Source organism: Ixodes scapularis, unplaced genomic scaffold, assembly GCF_016920785.2.
Source record: "Ixodes scapularis isolate PalLabHiFi unplaced genomic scaffold, ASM1692078v2 PGA_scaffold3__209_contigs__length_174095766, whole genome shotgun sequence".
Lineage (NCBI taxonomy): Eukaryota > Metazoa > Arthropoda > Arachnida > Ixodida > Ixodidae > Ixodes > Ixodes scapularis.
Window position 1 is genome coordinate 42025462 of NW_024609868.1, and position 25434 is coordinate 42050895.

The 25434-nt window shown below is 45.4% G+C and overlaps 1 protein-coding gene across 10 annotated transcripts in view; it reads left to right on the forward strand.

The window, feature by feature from the left end:
• Window positions 1-25434, forward strand: part of LOC8028448 (collagen alpha chain CG42342) — a 420040-nt gene that overhangs the window by 172159 nt on the left and 222447 nt on the right. For all 10 annotated transcript variants that reach the window (XM_040503858.2, XM_040503852.2, XM_040503854.2 and 7 more), the window contains exon 2: window positions 16445-16502. In XM_040503858.2, the coding sequence (XP_040359792.1) occupies window positions 16445-16502 (58 nt within the window). The remainder of the gene's footprint in view (window positions 1-16444; window positions 16503-25434) is intronic.

Sequence of the window (25434 nt, forward strand, 5' to 3'; positions counted from 1 at the left end):
CGTCGCAGGACTTTTTCGAAACTTTCGACGATTTGGAGCTGCTGAAAACTGAAAACCCGACCGCCCCTTGTGTATAGAGGGCGGAACAATGTTGCGTTTTACCTGAGCACGAAACACGTTAAAGGTAATTATCGTGGGACCGAGGCACCGAAGGACGCTGCTGTCGCGCAGCGGTGCGTGAAGTGAACACAGAGGACGGCAAAATGTTTTCTTTGCATAATTGAGAAAAGTTTACGCTTTTTTGCTGCGCGAGCGTTTCTAGAGTTTAAGAGCCTCTTTCGACAACGTGCATGCGCGCGTAATGCGACGAGAAATTGAGGGAGAGGAGAGGAAGGGGTGGGGGGGGGGGGGGGGGAAATGTTTTTGGAAAATAAAAAAAAACACAAAAAAACATGCAGCTTGTTTTTATAATGCAAAGTTACCGAGTCTCTCAGTGTCCCATTTGAGATTTCCTAGAGAAGTGACCTCGTAGATAGTGCGAAGATGTGATCTGGGAAATGCAGCGAAACCTTCAGTCTATAGTTCTAATACCCGTGCCACACGGGCAACTCAAATGCCATTTACAACGAATGACATTTGAGCGGACGGCCAATAAGCGCGCGACACTCCGGGCGTAGCGTATTCCACGCGCATCACACAAATGTCATTCGTTGTAAATGGCATTCGAGTTGCCCCTGTGGCACGGGTGTAAGGAAATGGGAAGTGTGCCAGAGCCTCCCGATAGACGGCGCCAGTGTTCCATTGTGTTTTTCAGAGAGCGTGTATTGCAGAGAGTTTTTAACTTTAATCGGCAAGTGGAAGCAACGCAGATCGTTACGATTAGCCCCTTATACTATGTCTCCCTGGCTGTATAAGACCGTATATTTGTGTTTGTTTTTTACTAGGCGAGACAATGAAAGTTAAGGACGGCTCTGCGGTTATTTTGTCTTGTACAACGCATCGGCAGGCCAGTTATCCAGATCACAAACGCTCCTAACTGATTGAGCTCACATCCCCTCGGGGGTTGTCTAGACTAGCGCTGGCCTACACACCAATAAACGCAGCACTCCTGGTGCGTTGCTGTGGTTTATAACTAAAGCGCCCCTGGTCAGTGGTCAGGACCTTCTTCTTTTTTTTTTTTTATTTTTGTTCAATTTCATGTTACGTGCGTCTCGACTGTTTATCATGAAATTTTACTTTCCCAATTCAATTATGTTTTTCGGTGGTAAGTGCGCTTCGCACCCAAAGGCCGTTTGTCGATTCTGCGAGTTTGCGCTCCAACTTTTTGCCGGTCTGTAGCTGATGTAAATGTTTACACATTTGTGTGATGTGTAATGCGATGTGATGTGCAATGATACAAGAATGCGTCGTTCCACCAGCGGGTATGTACAATGCGTTCGTCTCTCCGTTCGTCTTTGGTTCTGGAAAGTTTTCCCTCACCCTGCGCGCAATTTCTATGTTTAGAAGCATCTCGAGAACTTTTAAATGAACGCTATTACCGTTCCGAGCGTGTAAGAAAAGAGGCTATAAAAATAAACAAGGTGCGGTCGTTTTCTCGCGTCGAGGTTAGTAATCTGATTTTTACGAGCTTTACCGAAGCACAGTTGTTATGCAAAGTGCCGAGGGTCGCTGCTGAACCGGTTTCCTGACACGAGGAATCGACGATTACAGTTGAAGTAAAAGAAAAACAAGGGTGCATACATTATGCGTTCGGTCTGTAAATGTCCCGTTAAAAAATTTAAAATGCGATAAATTTTAAACGAAACAGTGAACATTTAAATTTCTTCTTTTTTAGGGCTTCCTTTGCATCGATCAATAAAGAGACTGTTTTGTGGCTAGGATTCTCATCTTCCTGTTTTCTTTGCCCTTCGACCTCTGTGCTTCTTTTTGTATCCAAACATTTCATGTTTTTTACGTATGCAGCCTTAACCCAGGCAGCACGCGTTAGAAAGGACTAACTTCGTGCAAGTTTGGCAATTTTGGGGGCCCAACTGAGACATAATAACGTTTTACACCAAAAGGCGTTAGTTTGTGCCAAAGTACTTTCCTGTACTAAAGTAATTCTGTCAATTGTTTGTCGCTTCAGGCCCTAAAAGTTACGAGGTCAAAACCGAACAACCATCGATTGAGCATAATTTTGGCATTTCCTTGGGAACTGAAGCTCAACGTTGTCAGGTGTCAACCGAACCACCAGGTAGTGAAACCTGGCACTTGTCTGGCAATCCCGGGCCCCTAGATTTCGGCCAAAGAGTATCAAGTTACGTTTATACCTTGGCTTTTGTGGGCTTTTATGGCCCTCATTCCTCAGATTAAAAAAAAAACAACAAATGTTTGGCCGAAATAACTGCGCTACCTGGGTTTGTCTCGGGCAGCAAGGACCTATAACATATTTCACTTAGCAAATCAGCTAATTAACTTTCGTTCTTTAGCAAGCAATGCACAGTCGTGACTCAGATGTGCTAGTCGATTCACATCTCCGTTGTCTTTTAAGTTATATACAATCGTTTCTTGTTATAATATTTATAATGAAAAAGTAATAATATATTTTTATTTCCTATGAACGCATGGTGGGGTTATTATATATATGCTCCATATGGACCACATGTTTTAGGACGAACTGGATAAAACGTACCTTTTTGCCTAGTTACAGCTCACATTATGTGCGATTTGGGAGGAACGGGGGTGCAAATATTAACGAGACATCACTGCATTTATGTCCCCATTTTCTTGGAAACCAAGTGCAGTGAGCTGAACCGGAACCAAAGTTTCTTCATTTCAGGAAGAAGCCCATCACGTCCCAAGCTGAAACGTTCCGAAAAACACCGATCGGTCACCGACCCCTGCTTAACTTCGTCAGGGCGTTTCTCTAAGGCTCTTAAAGAAACGCGGGCCGTCTTTCTTCAAAGAAGGTTTTATTTTGTGTCCTTCGTGTTACCTTCTGCTGTATAACTTTTTGCGTTCCTTGGAAATCCCGGATAACGACTGACCCTTAACTATATTCGTTTTAATTTGGTTGTATTTTGCCCGGCGCTTTAAACTTTGAATGAAAACCGATAGACAAGTTCAACAAATAGACGTGTCATACAAATATAAAAGCGCAAAAGTAAAAAATGAAGAAGAAATGTTTTAACACAGCATATTGCAATTGACGCGCTTCTTTCAATCCGCAGCTGCCGTTGACAGCTTTCTGAGGCGTGATACAAGGGACTCAACTTCCGACGCCAACAAGCAGCAGCAATGTAGCTTCGTGTCGCACTTTTTTTTACTAACAGATAGTTTAGAGCGGCGAAGTGCGGGAGGCTTCAAATTTTGTTTCGACTCAACCGAACTTAGAACACAACATGTCAGTTGATATTAAACACGAAATAAAAAAAAATAAAAAAGTTTTTTCTATGCAGGAAAGGGAGAAGAAAGTTTCAGCTCAACTTTATCGACTTAATATACGCCCCTTCGTCTCCACGTAAGTGTTAAAAGCAGTTGGAGAAGGGCTTGCAAGTAAAATGTGTGAAAGCAAAACGCCCTCTCTCGAGGCTTTCCTTTATAAGACGCCAACGGCACTTGTTGTCTCATACATCGTTGTGTTCACCCTTCAGACGCGAACCAATTTATTAACGCGGCCATTATTGATAACGCACTCTGGAGACATTGCTTTTCGTCTGGTCGAGAGAAAAGGTTATCATGAAATAAGAAAGCGTAACGCGTAGAAAGCCTTTGAATACTTTGGGAGACAAAGTGGATAAGCGAAAATTCCCCGCACCAAAGTGTACACATCTGAGCAATATTAGATCTCCAGTTGCCTTTCTGATGTTTTCCGTGCTTGTCTCGATCGTGACCATCAGTTTGGAGATTCAGCGAGCTCTCTCGTCGTTTACCACAAGCTCGAGCTTTCTTTCAAATTATCACGATCGAAAACAAAACCCCGAGTCGTGCGACATTTCGTTTCTGAAAAGCGAGCCGCGCAATCAACGTGATGCCCAGCTCTTGGGCCTGTTTCTCTTGTCCAGGACTGGTGCGAGTGCGTTCGTAAGACGCGACCATGTATTGCTATGGTGCCTGGAACGCGTCTCCGACTGGTGTGTTTACCACGTCCAAAAAAGTGGTCCCTCGATTACCTCTGATGACGTCATAGGAGTGTCATGTTGCCGCCGGTCGCGATCCTGGTGGCGTCTCAACAGCTGTGGTGTATGTGGCAAGCGCCTGTTGTGGTCGCTCTTCAATTCGATAGCCCACGGAAGCTTCGGCAGCCAGAAGTTGGGACGCCGTGACGACAGCGACACTCGCGTTCGGTTTGGCTACTCGTAGCTTCTCGTTGGCATTCTATGACCAACCGCCAGTATCGCGACATTCAAAAACATGACACTTCGATCACTTTGACGCCGTTTGTTGCCACTTCAGGACCAGTTTTGATGTATGGGCTGCATATAGGACGCTAAACACACCAGTCGAAGACGCGGTCCAGGCACCATAGTAATTCTGGCGTTGAGCATAAAGCGGGAATGCAGCGCTCAGTCATGAACCAGCCACGATCATCTACAAGCACCTGTCATCATCTGTCTACTCGCGGTAACAGAATCGCTGAAAGATCTAAAAAAGGTAATATAAACGCAAGAAAAATGTGTCTTGCACTTTCAGTGTATTAACAAAACGATAAAAAAGTTTTTCTCGTAGGATTTTTTTGTTTGTTTTTTTGTACTTATTATTTTATTTCCCAAATGTATTTACACCAGTGAAATTTTGCCAGCTTAGCTTCTGCGAGCAGCGTGAAAAAGCGTAATGACGTCCAACCTAAACGCGACCGACAAATGTTCGACTTTTCTCACCAGGGACACTGCCCAAACTTGAGAGCTAGAGGCCTATGCCGTTCAACGTGGTTTATAGCAGACTACGGAACCGAAATTGTTTTTCATATTCGATCCTCTGACTTCAAGTTTCGGAGCCACTACCTCGAAGAGTCGATCTTAAGGAGCGCTATTAGAGAAAAACTGAAGCGGTTCTGTATTTGAGTAAGAACACTTAAACCGTCTTCATTTTTCCTCCAAAATCTCAAAGATCGAGTTTTTTTTTTTTTTTTTAATTTGGTGAACGGAGGTTGCAAAACATTATTCTCAGGAGCGTTACATAAAAGGGGTTTTCAGAATCTCCGCTCTCACGCATCTTCAGAGCCTAATAAAGCTATGCACGCACACTCTCGTAATATAAAAAAAAGGGTTAGAAAAGACGTCACGACTTTTGGCAGTGCGGGGGAATATTAGGGAGGAGATCGAACAGTCACGCCTCTAGCGGTGCGCTTCAGCTTTGGGGAGAACAAACCGTATTTTCGTGTTAGCTTTTGATCAGAGAGGTTGAAGATAACGATTCGAAAGCCGGTCTTCGTGCGACCAAATGACTGGTGAGAGCGAAGCGCTCGTGCCCAGACCGTACTAGGCGAAGTTCAATTTCTTCCTTATGCTGTGTTGGTGAACACCGGGCTGTGGGGACAACAAGTAGAGTGCCTTCATACACACGCGCGCTTACAACAAGGTCGATAAAGCGCCCCCTATACAATACCTCGCAAGCCTGCAACTGCACATGCTGCCCACACAAGCGACATGCGCTTAGCGGCTGAAAGATCCTAGTATGACCCAACGACTGTTCTGAGGTTTTTTCGCGTTTTCTCACATCTAGTTATATCTCCGGGGAAAACGAACGTGATATTTGAATTCACGGGATAAAAATACTCTTGAATATCCCCTAACTCGTTTTCCTCAAGAACCTTTTCAGCTTCCCTTTAAAGGCCTGTTCACAGATACAGCGGAGCGCTAAGTTAGCGCTACGTGAGCGCTCCAAGGAGCGCTCATGTGGCGCATCCTCGCGCGTGACTTAGTTCTAACATAGCGCGCGATTAGCGCTTCTGTAGCGCCTTGTTAGCGCTCCAGTAGCGCCTTGTCAGCGCTTCAGTAGCGCCTTGTTAGCGCTTCAGCAGCGCCGTGTTAGCGTTTCAGTAGCGCTTCTTGCACCGCGGTGCTGCGGATTAGCGCGTGCACTGCTGATCCGGTTCTTGTGGTTGGTTGTGCATCAGCAGCACCATGGCGGACATGTGGGATGCAGAAATAGAAATGCGGCAAGTGCTCTTACATACGCGATTAGTGCATATGTGTGTGGACGGCTTAACGCCCAGAAGAGAGCCTTCTGGGTGCGCAGGGTCACGCATCTCGAATAGAAAGCGATGAGGTCGTACCCAATCAATTAGTCGCTCAGAGTCCATGACTCTGGATCGCCTGCCCGACCCCTTGATTGGAGAGCGACTGTTTTACTTCCTCTTCTTTCAATGCCAAAGGAAAAGCAACAACAAAGGAATCACCGTGCACGCGCTGTTCCGCAGCAGCAAGCACGGCACAAGGAGCTTGAGAGCGCTAACAGAGCGCTAACAGAGCGCTGCATAAGCGCTAACGGAGCGCTATATCACGCGCAGGAAGCTAAAGCCCCTCGATATGTTTTCGTTTGTCTTTGCAAGTAGCGCCAAATGAGCGAGCGCACGTGGCCCAGGTCTCGAGCGGCCCTTGGAAGCAAATGGCGGCGCAGCACTGAAATGAGCGGCCCTTGGAAGCGAATGGCGGCGGAGCACCCGCTCGTGGCACGTGTCTTGCGCATTTCCACAACAATGGTTGGCGGTACTTGTGAAAACACCTTTATGAAGGGGCTTTACAGGAAGCGCCACATGAGCGCTCCCTGGAGCGCTCACGTAGCGCTAACTTGGCGGTTCGCTGCATGTGTGAACCGGCCTTAAAGGGGCTGTGCAACGATATTCAATTGTAATGTTTTTCACTTTACACAAGCCTATACTGGCACTAGTGGGACTCAGGATACTCGCACGAAACGCCACTGGCCAAGAAACTCCTTTGTTGCGCTGTAATTTCGGAGACAAAACCGAGCGTTTTCATTCAATCTCTCCTTCGCAAAACCTGATGACATAGCTGGACGGTAGCAGTACCGCCCAGTGACGATATTTGAATGTGGTTCATAGATTGGACCCGAGCATTGCGTGAGCACTCGATTTGGGCTCGTGATAATCGATAGCTCAAGAAACATTCGGGTAGTGTCCTGTGTCCAATCGCTGCAATGACGACAGCAGCCGGACCGTAACAATGTCTGGAACGCAGCGCGTGTCCCGTGCCTTGCCAACCCCAGCGCCCCAGCGCATGGCTATGATCAGCATTGGCGGCATATAGACGCTTTGCAGCAGCTGTGCATGGGCACCGCCATATGCGACTTTCAGTTTTTGTTTCCTCTTATTCCGTTCGCTTCACGTCATCATTGCCACAGTAGAACAAGTTATTGCGACTTTAGGTGCTACTGCGTCCTTTTCCCCAGCATAGACCTCTGTGGAGGCTCATAAACTCCCGCTTAGGTGGCTCAGCATCTCGGTAAAACAGGAGAAGGTCGCCTATGGCGGCTCAATCTGGCGCGTGTGCAAAGCGTCTATAATCGGCTCCAGATCACGTGGCCGCTTGTTCTGGCTGCGAGTTGAGGGGGTGAACGCTGCTCGTTTTCCTTAATTTTTTTCTGCGACTTCGATTGCGTGTGGTGAAAAACGAACGGATATTTTACAGGTCATTAACGTCAGGGATCCGTTCTAAGCGGTATTTTCGCAAAATACTAAAATCGTTGCATCGCCCCTTTAAAGCTAATGGGCCAAAAACTACACTGGACCATCCAATGCTCACCCGGACAAATCTATACCCCAACTTAGTATTTACGTAACAAATGTCCATCTAAAACTCGTAAACTTCATGTACGCTTAGAACCCCCAATCATTGAATGACACTTTAAAAATGTCCAGAATCTACGCGTGAAACTATTCGTCTCTGCGGAATTTAATGTGAAAGGAAATAATGCCATTAGAGTGTTACAAGCGGCAATACAGAGATGCAACTATCTTGATCTATTTGCGCGAGCGAACTTTACAAAATAATTGACTAGGCTTGTTCGACTCACCTCTCTTTTTCTTCGACTTTGATAATTGCGTCGATGTCCCTGACAGTGCATGATGTCTATATGGTTACGGACGCCGACCCGATTCTCCATGTCGCGCTATATATATATATATATATATATATTGTTTGGAACTTTTAGAACGTCCTTGTACGAGTGTTACGTATTATGAAGGTGTATGACGTTCGCAACCTACGTTTGAAGGTGAGAAGATTCCAGGGGCTAATGGCACGCCAAAACTTCTCAACTCAAATTAGGTGTTATTCTAGAAAGATACGCTAATTCAGAGAATATTCTAGGACGTAACTAATAATAATAATAATCTTCACTGGCTCAGGAGAGCCGAGGCACCGCGGAAAGGCGATTAAAAATATCTAAAAGAAACTTTCTACACGAGTCGCGCACAACCCACCCAAAGCAGATACTTCTAAAACTTTTTTTGTTTTAATACAGGATGCGGAGGTTTATGTCTTGGGAGAGGAAGCGAAGTCGTGAAGCAGTTTTAGTGGCTGATAAAGCAAGCATAATTGGTTTACATTATCGACTGTCTCGCTTCCTCGGGATTGAGAGGATCATCGCAGTGATGGGATTGGTCCGAGTCATTTTGGAGCAGTTCTCGAAGCCGTCAAAAGCCAACTTTGGAGCAGCAAAAAAGAGGTTTTGGAGCACAAGCGCGCACTTTTCTTTTATTGATACCACTGCAAATATTATATTTAGGTTCACGCGTTGGCCTGTCCAGCTAAAAGACGGCGTCTACTTTGCCGTCTCGGTTATGTGTACCCTTTTGTTTGCGTCGATTGCACAGCAGGGGCGATTCCTTCAAAAACGGAACTAGCGTTTAGTAGCGCCTAGAAGCACCAGACGCGGTAGCAAGATGACTGATGAAGTACGACACAAAGCGGCCGTTAACGGTTATTTTAGGTACGAAATCCCACTGAAATGACGTTAAAATATGATAGCTTTAAGCAACTAAATTTATGTTTTTTTCGAGCACTTGAGGTTGTAATAAAACTGCAATTCTTAATCAGATAATACCAAAGCATAAAAATAAACTTACGGAAGAGTCCATATGAATCTCCTCGCAATACCGAAGCACCCTTGCGACATCTTGAATGAAAAAAATGGAGAAGATGCTGCCAGGATATTGCAGTCTATCGTATGGGAGTATTCGCTGGCAGCCATAGCTGTGTGCACGACTGCTGAATGCATGCCCACGGTGGGCATCCACAATCATTTTGCCACGTGCATTCCAACTCATCAAGATTGCCGGTCTTAGCAGCCTATTAATATGAGCTCATTCTGAGCATCCGCTAAAAATAGCGTATTCAAATATGTGGCGTTCAGACCGTTCCCATAAAGAGCTTCAGGGAGGCGCCATCTTCGGAGTTTGTGCGAATGGCGCGCGTTTTCCTCACTTTCCAAAAACGCGATCCCATGCCTGCAGGGCTGTGAAGATCGTACGTTGAGTTGTGGATTTGTATTCATCAAAAAGGTGTAGTATATAAGTAGAAGTTTTATTTTTAGAAATTGCGCCACGGTCTCGGTTTGGAGGAGTGCTTGCCCCTTTGCACCCGGGTGCGCTACGGCGACGCGAGACAGACAGAACCGCAATGCCCACATTACGGTTGCCGCTTCTCTGCTGTACAGCTGTGCGCGGTGAGAGGCGCACTCAACGAAACTAGCTAACCTGCCAGAATAGACCACGAACGTGAGAATTATTGTGGAACATTCGAGTCCTGTCAGTCTTTGACATGAAATGCAATCGAATAGTAATATTATTTGAGGCGATAATCAAAAGTTCTGCAAACTCGCGTAAGCCTATCGTAATTATCTGGCCGTGTAGCGAGGCCTAGTTTAGCTATTGTATTTTCGGAATTAATTGAAATGAAATTAAGTTTTGGTGCAGTGTTGGCGCAGATTCCTCGCATTATTTTAAAATGTAGCAGGGTAACCACTATGGCGCAGCTTGGCACTAATGGTACAGCAATCACATCACTGTCATTGTATTCACTAGGCGCTATACTTGAGAACGCTGTGGTAAAGGTCACGCCAAAAATGCAAAAAAAAAAAAAATGAAGCTTGTTTGCCACCACGCGCTCACCTGAGAGGAACTCAGCTATGAGGGTCTTCGTGTACCACTTACAGGGATACGCTTTTCGTTTTATTATACGGCTAGGTACTAGAACTTACCACTCTCCTGTATACGGTCGCAAAAACCGCTATTTATCAATGCGTTTTTTTTTTTTTTTTATGCCTTTATGTTTGCAAAATTGATGTAGTAGTCTAGAGAAGCGGGTGCATCTCGTTTGAGCAACCTCGGTTTTTGTTCATTTTAAACAAAACTTTGCTCTTTTAGTTTCGAAAGCAATTGTTCGCCCCAATCTTGCAATCTCGTACGTTCTTCTTGGTCCTTGAACTCTTGCGATTTTTTTTCACCGCCGAAACCCTGCTAGACAATCAGAAAATGAAAACAAGCGACAGCGAGATTTCAACCAAAGACGCCAGAACATGATGGAAAGCACAGACCGACGTTTCGTAATTTTTTTTTTTTTGACCCAAGACCGAGGACTGGCACATCAATCATTAGGAGTAACGCACAAATGCAGACCGAGGCATTCTATTAAACCCCGCAGTCAGTTGAGAAGACTGTCCGACAACAAAGATAGTTTGCTCCCTAGAGCTCGTGTCTGGATGTAGTACGTGCGTGCGTGGCTGTGCGTTTGTCTTTAACCTTCGAAGCGGTATAGTTATGAGATCCAATTGAATAATCGGAATATCTTTTGAGCCCTGACAAAATGATCTCGTTTTTATTACTAGGGCTTAGATGTTTCTCTATTCACTCGTATTCCTTGTTTTTTTCCTTTTCCTTCTTGCTTGAATTTTGGTGTAAAAAAAACCGTGAAAACTACACTTATGCGGTTTGTACGTGTGATATGGCAAGGGGGGCATAGTTAGGGGGACTATCGCAACGATCGGACGGCTAATTAAGTAAAACGTGTTCATTAACTTTTTAATTATTAGAAATAGACATATGGCTTCAATTAGAAACTTGCTGAGAGTTATCCAAAAGTACTGAACCATTTCATTTTAGAAAAATATAAGGGAGGGGTAGCATTTTACGGCGTTCCGTAAAAACGCTCACTTTGGACCCGTTTCTAGGTTTCGAGTTTTTATCGTAGCGCATCTCTGCGCCCGTAATCCTCCTCTCCAGTAGCCGAGACGAGCAACACACGTGCGCCATTCTTCCCTCCATCCTTCGTGGGAGGCGAGGCGGTGACTTTGCACCGCGGCCACCAGGGAGCAGGACCGCGGGCGCAAAGATGAGCTCCGATAAGAAACCGATACCTAGAAACGCGTCCAAACTGAGCGTTGATTTAGGACGCCATAAAATGCTGGCCCTGCCTTATATCTTTCTAAAAAAAAAGAAAGTTGATTTTGTAATTTTTGATGACGCTCAGTAAGTTACTAATGGGAGCCATATGTCTATTGTCACTATTTAAAATCAGTTAACAAATTTTACTTAAAAAGCGGACTGGAAGTTACGATTAGCCCTTTATACTATCTCCCCCTGGCCTTATACCTCACGTGCACAAACCGCATAAAGCGCGAAACACATGTTCGACGAAACCGTCCGATCCGACGTCCGATCAGGCAATACGACGGTCGGAGACGAGGGTTTTCAACGCTTTACGGTGCTACGAAAACCCTCGCCCGCAAGGTCATTCCGGCAGTTCGCACGTCGGATCGGACGGTTTCGTCGTGTGTGTGTTTCGCGCTTAACTGTAGCCTTCACTGTTTTTTTTAACACATCATTACAGTTTAAAAAACAAGAAAAAACACCCGGATCGGTATTTCCCTTAGCTTGGCGATGATGAAATCGGCGTGCATGGCTGCAGCTTCTAGAAACTGAAGCAATAAAAAAGAAACATATTTACCAGGCTTATTTTATCCTGATGCTACCGAAATGTTTATCATGGTCTATCTTTCTCGTGCCGAAATACAAACCGAGGAACAGTTCAAAGAGATTTGCTAAAGATTTACACACAAAAACAAAGTTGTGTAGTATATAAAAGTAAAACATATTCTCGGAATACTATAGTGTATACACCAGCACGGCTAATTCAGGTCTAAAAATTATACGTTAATCTTCAGAGGATATTCATAAAAATTCCCTGTTTTCTCTCATATGCATGTGTGCTGTCGTCGCCAAAACCGCTCCCATGAAATGTAAAAAAAAAAAAGAAACAGGAAAAAAGCTCACTCTGAGAAGAAATTTGGATTTAGTATGATCTTACTCTACGATTTTCAGTTATCCCCGATGAAATAACGCAAAACTTTGACTGAACAGTTTCTCATTTTTGACAGCCGATTACCTTTGTTTTAATGACGACGAAATTCCCCTCCCCCCTTCCCTCGCCCCCAACAAAAGCAATATGGACCGAGGTTTCTATGAGTGACTGTGAAGCAGAGCGCAAGGCATAAAAGTGGCGTCCTTTTTGTCGATACTTAATATGAAGTTCCGTCTTACAGTTACGGCGCGATAAGAGCTTGCGCACGCTTGATAAAAATAAAAATAATGAATAAAAAATGCTTACTAATTTGCGTTAACAATTCTCTCGCGCCACTGAACGCTGGCTCCTGCGATACCCTCGAGCGAATGCTTGCTTGCGATCAGACGCGGGAGGTGTGAACGCTGTCGTTTTGTATATGGCGCGCCCACAATGAACCGCTTCGGTGAACTGGCGGTGATCGCGGAACTCCGAGGCCTCTATTTTAGTTCATTCTAGCAAACATTCGTTCTTTCGATAAGCATGAGCCCCGTATTACATAAGCCACAGCGAAGCGAAAAAGAGGAAACAAAGACGTGTGTGCCCTAGTACCCAAAGTTCTATCTAAAAACAAAACAATGTGCAAAAAACACGGGTGCGCAGCGGCGTGAGAGCGTTTTGCAGCTTGTATTTTTCTTTAGTTTTTTTCTGAACTGTGAAAAAAGAGGGGAAGGGGGGTACTAACCGAAGCCATATTCGGCGTTCATGCGTGTGATGCGTTTTCTTGCTCGCTTTTTATTAAGCGATGAACTCACGCGTGCTTATAGAAACTGTCAAAGTGAGCAATACGTTTCCACGCCTGACTGTGGATCGGCAATTTAAAGTCCGGTGTATAAGTCCGGTCAGAATGCTACTATAGCGAAACATTCCCTATCTGCTTTCGCAGTTGCACGTTTTTACTTACAAAGACATTTTTTTTCTCTCACTTGCTTTACACCTATTTTAACATTAAAAAAAAAGTGTTTTTTTTTTTAATTTGAGATGTCGCAGCTTTGTGCAAGCCACCGCGCTAAAATGTTAAAGTCTGTACGGACGCTTAGACTGCGCCACAACTTCAAAGCCCCTCGTTGTCATTACTCAAACATCTTACAACATGGTTGCAGGAAGTTGCGCTTGACTGGCATATTTTTCGTGTCTCGACCTTGCGAGACAATATTTTTTTGCACAAACTGAGAACATTCTCTGGACACATTTGCATCGTGTCATTCTCTGCGCCTGCGCCGCGCACACAGCTTTTGTGTGCCGCAGACTTGTACGGTATACTCATTAGAAGTAATCAAATTACTGGTAATCGGTTACTGTTTGGAGTAACGTTGCAATCGTTTGAGTAGATTTATTAGGAAGTAATCACGAGAGTAATCCTATTAATTTTGGAAGTACTAAAATTACCCGTGACATTTACTATTTTTCTCTTCCCTTCCTAGTGGTACCTTTTGCTTGTACGAGTTTTCTACGAAGGAATCCTCTAACCAAGTCTCCGACAACAGGATGGGTTACCGAAATGAAAGAGTTTTAGGGAGTCGTTTTTACACATCCGATAGAGTATGGTGGGCCGTCCGGAACGAACTGCGCACGTGAGAGACTTCTGCTGTGGCGCATGCGCAATTTATACCGGAGGGCTCGTCGTACCATTTTGGATGTGCGAACACGGTTCTCTAAAACTTCCTATTGGTGGACTAAGAAGATAATGAGTTTCTAGTACAGCGATTCTAATCCAATCATGGACAGTCCGAACAACTCGGTCTTCGAACCGGCAGAAAAAAAAAAAAAAAATCGGTCGTTTTTGAAGATTTTAAAAAGGGAGAATGAACCGAAATTTGGAACTTACAGTGCTGGAGCAATAGGCAGGACGCTGCGAAACCTCAAAACACCACTCATACAGCGATATCTTTAGCGAATATCTGTTGTTTTGGAAAAGAAGTGCGCGACCGTACACGGCCGACGAGGCCGACGAGACATGTGACGTCACGATTCTCATTCCCTCTCCTCCTCGCTTCGTCCCGTCGAGCTGGTGAACCGAAGCGAGGAGGAGAGACGCGACGCCGCCTCCCCTCATTCTCAACTGTTCCAGGAGGATCCTGACGTCATAGTCCTCGCTCGATCGCCCCCTTCTTTTCCAGAAATATACGGCCATCTGTATGAGATATCAATGTAGGAGTGATCTTTTGGAGTTCGTAGCGTCCCATTCAACGCTTCTGTGGCCTTATTTTGCAAACACAACCGAAATTTGGATTTTGCAAAATAAGACCGCAGAAGCGTTGAACGGGAGACGCTACCAACTCCAAGACATCACTCATACATCGATATCTATATAACGGATGGCCGGATTTTCGGGAAAGAAGGGCACGATGAAGCGAGGACTATGACGTCACGATCCTCCTAGAACAATTGCGAATGAGGGGAGGCGGCCTCGCTCCTCTTTCCCGGCGCTTCGGTTCACCAGCTCGACGGGACGGAGCGATGAGGAGAAGTCATGGGAATCGTGACGTCACATGTCTTGTCGGCCTCATCGGCCGTGTTCAATCGCGCATTTCTTTTCCAAAAATACGGCCATCCGTTAAATATTTTGGAATACAAATGTTTTTTTTTCTTTCTTTCTTTCTTTTTTTTTTTTTTTTTTTTTTTTTTTATTAAGCGGAGCTGTCAAGGGCTAGGTTCCCCAGGATCGTGTCCGTGTATGTCGACGCAAACCAACCTGGACAGCTACCGCTATCAATAAGCGTCGGCGGCAAGCACACAACCAGTATGGTTTCCGTCGTCGCTCGTAGATGGCGGCAACGTTTCCAGCTATAATAGAAGAATGGATAGTTGGGCGCGTTGGTGGGAATTCATCGTAGCGAACAGCGCGAAAAACAGATGACGATGGAGAAGAAGCGCACAGTGTATCGAGTACAGCTCCTCTGCTCTTCCTTCTTCATGAAAGTGAAAAGGCTGAACGATTTTTCTTTTTTTTGCTTGCAGCGTTTTGCCCATTGCTCCAGCCTTGTTTTGTGAGCTCCATATTTCGGTTCGGTATCCCTTTGAGTAATCGTAAAAGTAACGGTTAATTTATTAATAACCTAATTACCAACTACTTTTCTTTTCGTATTAATCAAGTAATCTAATTGAATACCTTTTAATCAAGAGTAATTGTAGTTGTAATCAATCACTTGTTTTTTTTTTTTTTCTTCTTTTTAGTAACGTGTAAAAGAGTTATGTGACCGGAAGTGATCGGGAGAGAGAGGGATGATGATTTCGCTCCCCTTCCTCTGAATTATTCGAGAGAAACGTTGTAAATATCTGCACTTCAAGAAGTCATGAACGTATACCTTCGCGCAAACTCCTGGCATCTGCCGATTGCTACAATCAACAAAAAGAGGTCAGCGAGTAACAAGGCTGACTGTGAATGTATTGAATGTAAACCTAATTAAACGGCCTGAGCCGCGAAACTGAGCAGACTGGAACCTCTAACTCAGTGTAGTAATGCATAATTGTTTTTTTTTTTTTGTCCAGTCTTGTTGTTTACCGTGGTTCCTCCGTAGTTTGCGGTGATTGTTTTTCTCAAGTGCTCTGCGGGAAATTAAACGCTTGAGATTACTTAGAGCGTGCATCTGTGTCTAGGGAGCGATCACCCTTCCCCCTGTTCCGACGCAACTGTGCGACCACGCGCTCGTTCATAAACAACAATTTGGTGTGTATTTACTCTCCTCCTCTCGCTATCAATACCAACAACAATTGCTTCCTCAAACAAACACAGAATCAGCCCTCTGGCAATCCGAGCAGCCTTCCACAGTATTCCCTGTTCGCAAACATTGTCCTTTGGTATATATATACATATATATATTGCCAGCTAGTTGTAAGTTCTAACGGACATGTGTGTGAGCGGTGTTTGTCGTTTGTTTACCTGTGCTCATGGTCGACTATATTGTGCTGCATTGTCGAGGCTACCGTAGCTTCCACACGTGTTGCAGCTAAAGCCCCGCACTGCTGCGAGAGCACGTCTTTCCCCGTCTTCCCTCTCATGCGCACGCGCTCGCGGTACTAGCTTTGACGGGGTTGGATCATTGCTGAAGTTGCGGTAGTTTCGACAATGTGGCGCTGAAAGAAAAAAAAAGTAATAATTAGCTGTGCGGAGTATTGCGCGTGTTGTCAAAAGCTCACCCTGTTCCGCATCTTTTCTGTTTCAGAAGCCCCTTACTAGGAGTAAAAGGGATAGTCCAGAAGCCGAATGCATATGCCCCGCGGGTAAGTTCGTCACTTTTATTCGAATAATTTAGGTTGCGTGTGTACGTGGGACCCGGACAAGATCGGTCGAAGTGATGAGCATGAAATTAGAAGCTGCATGGTTTTGTGGTCGCAACCCGCATTTCTCGCCTTGCGCTTGAGTTCAATCAGATAGGGACCGAATGTGTCTTTTGCAGGTACAATCTGAGCAGTCGAGCTCTGTTTAAAACTGAATTACTTTTGCGGTGGAGGATTAAAAATTCGGATCTTGGGCGGATATGATATTCCTAAAAGCAATGACAATATAATTCTATTGTTTTCTGAAAGACAACATTTTACCGAACAATCCCTTTAACCCTTTAACCTCTTACCGACTATAGTTTTCAGATAAGTTCGTCCTGCAACGGGTTAGTCTCTTAAGATGCAAGGGAGAAAGCAACCAAAAATTGTAATTATACGAAAGGGACCACAAAATGATTTTTCAACCTCTTTCTTCTTAGCTTGAATCCTGAACTCAAAAGCTAAATGAGACATCACGTGGTCGTGACATGCTTGAACACCGAATGCAATCACTCGAAGCTTCCCCTATGCTTTCTAAGCACACCATGAAACTTGTCATTCGCGAGTGATGATAAGTGCCGTCACGGCACTCATTGGCCACGAACGGACATCCGCATATTCGTCGACGAATTGATTGTTGACGAGCGCCTACGTCCAGTGACGCAGCTTGCCAATGTGTGAGCTGAGTTCGGCTGACTTGCTTATGTACCACGGATGCATCACACTGGAAAGACGGAGAGTTTTTGAAGGAGAGGAGGTACGAAATAGTCCGCCATATTTTCAGATTTACGTAGCAAAAAGCAAGCCTTTGACTTTCTACCCTCTGTTTTGGAACGCCAAACCCATGTGCGGTTAGTAAAATCCCATCCTAAAGTCATTTATCCCAGCTCAAAATTAATTTCATTATCCCTGGAATATAAAAAAAAGAGAACATTAAATGTGTTTAGATTTGAGGTGCGAACGTGTTGCCATTGTCCTCGGTGCCTTCAAGTTATGTATTTTGTCTTTTTTTGACAGTGACTACGATCTATATTATTGCTAAAAAAATGATCGGTATATGAAGATTTAATTACATTTCCTATAGTGATCAGATGGCAAGCCGGTAAGAAAAAAAGAGAGCCTAAATAATGTTATACGGAGGATTCAGGAGCTCCGCACGAGTTCGTGCTGATATTAGCCGGAGTTTATAACTACTAAACGACGAAAGCCCTTTACGGCGTGTTACAAAATAAACTCGGGCAGAGCGCCTTTACGATGACGTAGCTTCTCCGAACCGTTTTCACCGACACTAGATATCGAGGGTTTTGTGCAGTACTGTCCGATGCGTGTTGACGAACGCGCGATTTCGTAAAACGAGATAAATAGTAACGTAGATAGATGTGGAAACGAGCAAGAAAAGAAAAAAAACTAACAGTGAAGCTTGCTCGAATGTGGTAGTCTGCTATTGAGGGAAGGGGAAGAAGTATCAAAAGATGAAGAGATAAAAATCAAAGCAAAGAGAGACGGAATCCTATGTTTGTTTCTTAAAGCTGCCTGTCCTTGAGTTTTGTTTGCAGATATATAGGCTCGCGCAAATGATGTCTGATAGGACTGGGCACGAGTTGCGGGATGAAATACATTCTGCCTTCTCCGGGTTTTCAACACCCGTTGTCTCCACTGCTATAGCCACCTCTATACTTACAAGGCCTGGCAGTTCGACGACGGAGCCATAAAGTACCTGGTCGCAGATTTGGAGCGCAAGGATCTGGTAGCACAAAGCATCAGAGAGCCATTTCTCGGGGAACCTGGACGTCAGCGCAATGCTTTTGCAGCGGCGAGGACCCGAAACACACTTGTTCTCTCGGGAGAAGTGCGTACCGGCGTCTCGCCGCAGCGGGGCGCCGGTCACGTGTCTGTCCTCTCGTCCGTTGTTTGCCGCTCCACCTTTCCCATTTCGGCGGCCGCTTTTCGTGGCAATCTGCCAGGCTTTGTCAGTAAAGAGGAGGCTATGCCACTCCTTTTCCGAAACCCGGCGTTTAACGCCGCCCTGTTCTTCGGTGTAATAGTGGAACAATGCTGTCTGATTGTAAAGGCGCAATCACGCTGCGCATGCACCATACAAAGGACACGCGGTTCCCTGCAGAGGCGACGACAAAATTATCCGCGGACAGGCCTCAAGTGCGTTCGAAGGCTGAATACACGCTTCGAAGGTGTCTGCAGACAGTTCTTGTATGGTGTACTAGCGGTGTAAACACAGCATTAGAAACTTTGACACCCATATACGGTCGCTTTCAGTATTATAATAGAGAGTTGTAGGGAACTGTTTTCTGCACATCCGGTACGGTACGGAAGGCACTCCGGTACGAACTGCGCATGCGCTACCGCGGAAGACTCGCACATGCGCAGTGCGTATACCGGAGGACCCACCGCGTACCGTATTGGATGTGCAACAAATTTCCAACGTACAGATTGAAGACCTTCCGCATAGCAAACTGGGAGCGTGTCCTATCCTTCCTTCAAGATCAAGGGCACCTCATCGCTTCCGGTTTTTCTATTGATGTGGAGGACATGTATTACTCCATCCCGCGCGCAGGCCTCGTGCAAAAAACGCTTTCCTAAAACTCTCTAAAATTGCGGACGCTCAGCGTCGAATGGTGGGCGCCAATCGCCGAGTTCGCGCCGTCGTGTATTGTGTGATGACGTTTCTCGAAAATAGAGAAGGAAGTACGAATTGGATCGAATGAGTCTATGTTTGCGTCGTACTTTCGCTGGGCATGCTCACGAGACCCGGAAGTGGTACGGTTGAGGGAAAGCTCACCCTTGAGGCCGGCGGACCTTCCGGCGCATTCTTGACTTGTCTCTGACTAGATGTTTGGTTGCCAAAGAGCGATGTCGGGCGTTTTGAAGGAATTTTGCTATGGATGGTACATCTATCATTCAGGTTTACGGGGTTTCTGCGTTTTTATCTGCGTGTGTGTGTGTGTGTGTGTGTGTGTGTGTGTGTGTACCTGTGTGTGTCTGTGTGTGTTTAACGCTTAATGTTTTATTTATCAGCCCATCGAATTCCAAGAGAAAATTCTCACGAAGAGCCGTCACGAAAGAGTGTTATGAGCAATCATCACGTAAACGCACCCGCTAAATTTAGTGGGAAAATTATTGTCACGTGACGTCAATTCCCTCGCTAAGTTTAGCGGCGAAATATAGGAGTTCAGGGACAACGTCGTTTGACCTGAACCTATATGATGTCAATTTCCCCGCTAAATTTAGCGGGGAAATTGGTGTCACGTTACGTGACCACGTCATGTGAGACCTGAAGTCACGTGACATTACTTTCTGCGAGGTGGTTGCTTGCGCTCAACGCAAACCGTCAGCATAATCAAGCTTGTTTATAGGATTTTCTTTATCTTTTCTTGGAGCCGGAGAGGGGAGGGGGGGCGGGGGCGTTTTGCAAAAATTAGATTAGGATATAACGTTTGAACTACTAAAACATTTAAAAGAATGAACGCGATTCCGGCAGTAGGCATCAGGCACCGTCCACCCGTTCTATGGGCAGCGCGGGACGGAAACATTAGCGAGGACCCTGCGTGGAGCGCGCCGCTAAATGCGTCGTTTGCAGTGGCCGCACGTCCTCTCGAGACAACCCCGAGAGGAGAATCCCCCGCTCCATCCCGCGACCCAAACGTTAAACAAACACTCAAAAGCGAGAGAAAAAATTGCTTTTATACGTAGATTGATATATAAATAGAAATAGACGGCTTGTTTTATAGCGTTTTATGGAAACAGCGATGTATCACGCGCGTCCTCCACTCCCGACGACACCAGCATACGGAACGTCCACGAAACTTCGTGTGCAACTCTGGTTTCGGATTCGCAATCAATTTCCCGTCTGCAGTCGTCGACGAGCCGCTGCAGGCGTTGACAGTTTAGTTGCATTACGGCCATCATTAGGTAACTTTTTTTCTTCTTTTTAAGGTTAGCCAGAAGTCACGTTAACGCTCGTATTTAACGTTGCGACAATTTAGACTAGTGCGGAGTTGCGTTTATATCGCATTTGTGCGGTAGCTGTCGTTAAAATCGAGGTTAATGTTCGTTTTGCCCTTTTGAGAAATGCAGTGTTGGGAAGACGTTTCTGCCCTTGTGGAGAATTTTGGTATTGTTCGACAATACGGCACGGCCTAGTCGAGCATCGACGAGAAAGGTCAGTTGAAGGCAAGACGGCTGGCCTGACTGCGATGTAATTAGGCGTACGTCATATTTCCTGTTATCGGACATTTGCTCACAAATGGCCCATGAAATAGAGGTTGCTTCACTGTGCTGCGAGAAGGAGGAGGCGGGGTAGGGGAAGGGGGAGAGGGTAGACAGTAGTAACTAAAAACGTTTTTTAGCTTGTCACTAATGCCAACCTGTGAATATTAACAGGCATCACAGATCGCACGAGGATGGCCTTCTCTAAAAACACTGTCCTTAGAAGAGTTTTCTTTCAAAGACCCGCAGTGGAATGGAATGTGAATGTTAATTGTTTCTTCTTTAAGTTATAATTCCATATTGCTGTCGGTCCTTAACGAAGGGCGAACGCCTAGCACTTTATGGACAGCTTTACGTTCATGGTGTCTTCCTAACCCTGTAAAATAACGCAGCACAAAGGACGCGTGGACGAGTGATACGAGGTTCCGGCATGGCCGTACGTATACGAGGTTCCCAACAAAAAGCACGACGTTATATTCACAACTTTATTGTGACTTGTAACGGCCACACAAAACGTTGTGTCCGTGTATAGAATCAGAATGTCCCTAGGATCTCGTATTTCACCTCTTTGGATTTTTAAGACCAAGTCAGAGGTCGCCGCACACGCGACGCGCGCTCCGTGACCATAGCGAAAAATCGTGCACTTTTGACGCTAAAAGAGGAGCTTGGCGTGCAAACATCGTCGCGACGGTAAACGCCAAAGAAGCCATTCGCAGGCAGGACATCCTCCGCGAGGCTGTGATTTCGTCTGCGATGTTTCGTGGCGATGACCGCACGAACGCGCCCAACGTCGTCTTGTTGTTTTGTGCGAGAAGTGTAAACCTTGTCGCGTCTCGCTCCGCTTGCAAATAACAGAGATAAAAAAAAAATAAAAAAGAAGACCCAGCTTATTTAAGCACAGGCCAGAAACACCACGCGAAGTCCGAGAATACTAAGCTCGGGACGGCTAAACACTTGAAGGAACTCGGAAGTAACACGAAGACTTGGATTAGGTACAGGGCTAGGTTACGTTAGAAGGCTTTATTTTTGTATAAATCATGTCAGTTTTTGTCGTGTTTTGTGAAGGTATAATTCCGTATAATATCAGCATTAACTGACAGGTAAGCTCTTGGACGCAGTTTTTTTATTTATTTTTATTTATTTGTTTACCCTAAGGGCCCTTTCGGGCATTACATAGGGGTTGTTGTTGTGGGGCACTTTGGTTGTATAGTATATTAGAGCTAGGTAAACAAATGTAGACTTTAGGCTTTCAGTTCTGTTGCAGGTTAAGCCATATTGTATTGTGTGCCCGTGCACTTCTAATCATTGCAACAACAACAAGAACAACAATAGCTGAGTTCTGCAAGTGTCTTTGCTTAGACTGTCTAGCAGTGCAGCCCCAATACGTGTATGCACGACTTCCTGCCAGTTGACCACAGCGAGCCTCGAATAATAAAGAACCCAGAGATTCTGGGTTCAACCCCCACCTTTGCTTGTTTCGATCTGGATGAGTATCGTACCGGCGTGCGGTCGTATATTACTGCTGCGTGGTGCACATTAAAAACCCCAGGATAGCGGCAGTACTCCACTGGCTAAATTCATCATCTACGGCTAAGACAGCAGACGCCAGGCATAGGCGGTATCGAAGATACATGTATCTTCGATACTATCTTTCGATACATTGTGTGTATCGGTATGGGGTATCGCTTGCCAGGAATGAAAGCACTGGTGTATCCGTGTCGAAAATACATTTTTATTGTACCGTTTATTTTCACGATACTCAATACTCGAAAATAGAAAAAAAAAAAAAGTATGTGCCGCAGATTTTGAAGTTGCTGTGTGTCAGACTTCCGACAAGCGGTGCTCGCTCAGGCGGTAGCACGCTGATCACGCACATTGTCCCTGCCCATATAGCATTTTTCAAGCCAAATCGTATTCTGAGCTTTGCCATTGGCTAGGATCCTGCCATTGTTTTCCGTCATTGACTGTCGCCTTGTTATAAAAAAGTACTCACAAAGGTTTTATTTTTTTTATTTTTATGGTTAAAGTTGTGTTTTTTTTTTTAGATCCAGGTAATTAAATTTTCGCGTACTTCATACATGATAATTTAATCAGCCAAGGGACGATTAAGTGTTACCGAGCGTCCGGTGGCTGATAGTCGCGAAGACTTCAAGTAAAAACTCCGAAGCTTTAGCCACGTGCTTTCTCAAAGGAATTTTGCTGAGGCAGCGAAGCATTTTAAGGTCACATTCACCGCATGATTATTCTGACCCCGCTGGACCACACTATGGAGTATCTTATCATCAGAAGCATCCCCTGACTTTACACAGGTAACCAGTGCCGAGTGGTGTCTCCTATTATTCGTGTCCTATACGGTAAAGCCGCAATTCCATTGCCCACGCACAAGAGGCACGCCGTTCGCCGCAGACATGATGACAGAACTGTCTGCGGACAAAACTTCAAGCACCGTTCCAAGCATGTTTACTTCACACACATGTGTATCCTCTGTGTATGTCTGCAGGCAATGTTTGTATGACCGTCATACAAGGAAGAGACATAACTCAGACAGTGTTATGCAGATTGTCTTTGTATGATGCGTGTGACCGTGGCTCCCACGAACAACGCTGCCCATCGTAGTGCAGAAAGCAAAGTTCAATCAGAATCCGAGCATGAAGTCGACGAAAAGCACTCCCCGCTTTTTCATTGCGTTTAGACGAATGAAAAGAGTGGTTATAATCATGGAAAATCAAGATCCTAAATGATCGACGCCAATCTTGTTTGTCCAGGGTTGTTTTTTTCTCTATGCTGTCATAAGGCTAAATAGCTCAAGTCAGTCGACACGCACTTAACGACGTCCACGAATTAATACGCCCTTGAACATAGCGCTGATAGGAGAAACGGAGGGAGGAGAGGTAGTGGGAAAGTGAAATGGCAAGAAGGCGTACTGAATTGACGGGCGCTGTATTTAAGGATAAAAACAAGAAGAAATCAAAACAGAACAGGGATAGTTCTTTTTTTTTTTATGCTCCAATTTGCGGAACAAGTGCACTCTATACCTCCCAAGTTTCAACGAGGCAAGAAGGGGGCATGCACTCGAGGAAGGGAGCGAGCGCGGGAAGCGCTTCCTTTGGCGTTCGTGCCACCTTCTTCAACAGTTTCAACTCCTGCTGTAAGAGCGCACTATAAAGCCCAGGTGCCCGACAGAGAGCTTCGTTCCTCTCTGCTCATTGATTTCCGTTCAAGACGCCGCGGAAACGACAGCGAGCGAGCGCAACCCAGGCACACCGGGTCGTCGTGCACGATTATCGGAAACAAATTTGCCACCGACGAAGAAGTTGCGGAGGCGAATTCGCCGACTATAAATTGCGAACTCGATAAAACACTTAACCGCCTGCGCTGGCGCTCGTTGGCGCTTTACGAGTATGACGTGCGCGTTTGAACGCCAGAGTATAGTTAAAATCCATTCGCGTGCTCCCCCATTTTCGCCATCCCCCGCCGGTCCCAGAGCGTGAAATTAGCCCGCGCTTCCCATTAGACCAGACGGTCCTAACGAGTCGGGCTGTTTCAAATGACAGTTGCCTTGCCAAGAAATCCGCATTTCTCGTCGGCAGCTCTCTTATTCTAACGACTCTGGGGCCGCCACTAACGAGGACTCCAGCTTTGCGGCGAGTGAAGACGACCCGACGAACGTAGGGCTGCGTTGAACGAGTGCGTCGTCGATCAGCCGAACCTGGGAACCTTCGCCACATGCCCGACCGCCTTCCCGCAGAAACGGATTCCCGCTGTATAGTGCCATAAATCATTGATCTGGTCTTATGGCGCGTTCACTACCGCATCTGCTGCGTACATTGTAAGGGGTAATTAAAATCGTCACGAGTAGCGATTCCTGATTACGTCTGTAAAAAAATAAAGAGTGGAATTTTTTCTTGTAGCGTCCAATGAAAAGACGGCGTTAGAAACTAGATTATGTATTTGTGTACATCATTGGGTGGTTTCGTCTCTTCTCCGCGGTAAGGTCGTGGGATTCGACGAAGATCCCGAAGGCGGAGCTTTCGAGGGCACAACAATTTCGGGGACAGAAAGGTGTCTGTCACTTTCCTTTTTTCCCGTCTAATATATCTTCAAGTTTTCCTCTCAGTCTCAGGGTTTAAAGATCACGGTGAGATATAGCATACTCGTCTATACTCCGTTGCAGCGTAATTTGGAAGTGAGCGAACGCTTCGGCCTTCTCGAGCCAATGCGACCTAGAGAATCACGTGACAGCTCTCCGCAGGAGGAGTGAACTTCGGCGATACGTCGTCACGTGCCTGGCTCAAAGACTCGGGTAGACTTACTTGGGCCGTAGCTATAGCCGCGTACAACTTTATGGTGAAACGGAGCACATCGACGGGTATATGCTTCGACAGATTTTTTAATATTTTTTTTTTTCAGATACTATTTGTCTTTACTAGGGCTCTCATTGTAGTGAGAAAAGGAAAGAACACTTTCAACAAGTGCACACTGGTACAACACCAATAGCAGACCCATTCATACGTATACAGATCACTTTTCTCTACATCTGAAGAGGAGCACTCAATGAAGAAATAAATTGCTCTGGCTCACTGGAAGAAACAACACTTTCGGGCAATACATTTCCCTTCCGTATTGTGCGCGGAAAAAAAAATTAACGTTTTTTTTATTATATTTGTAT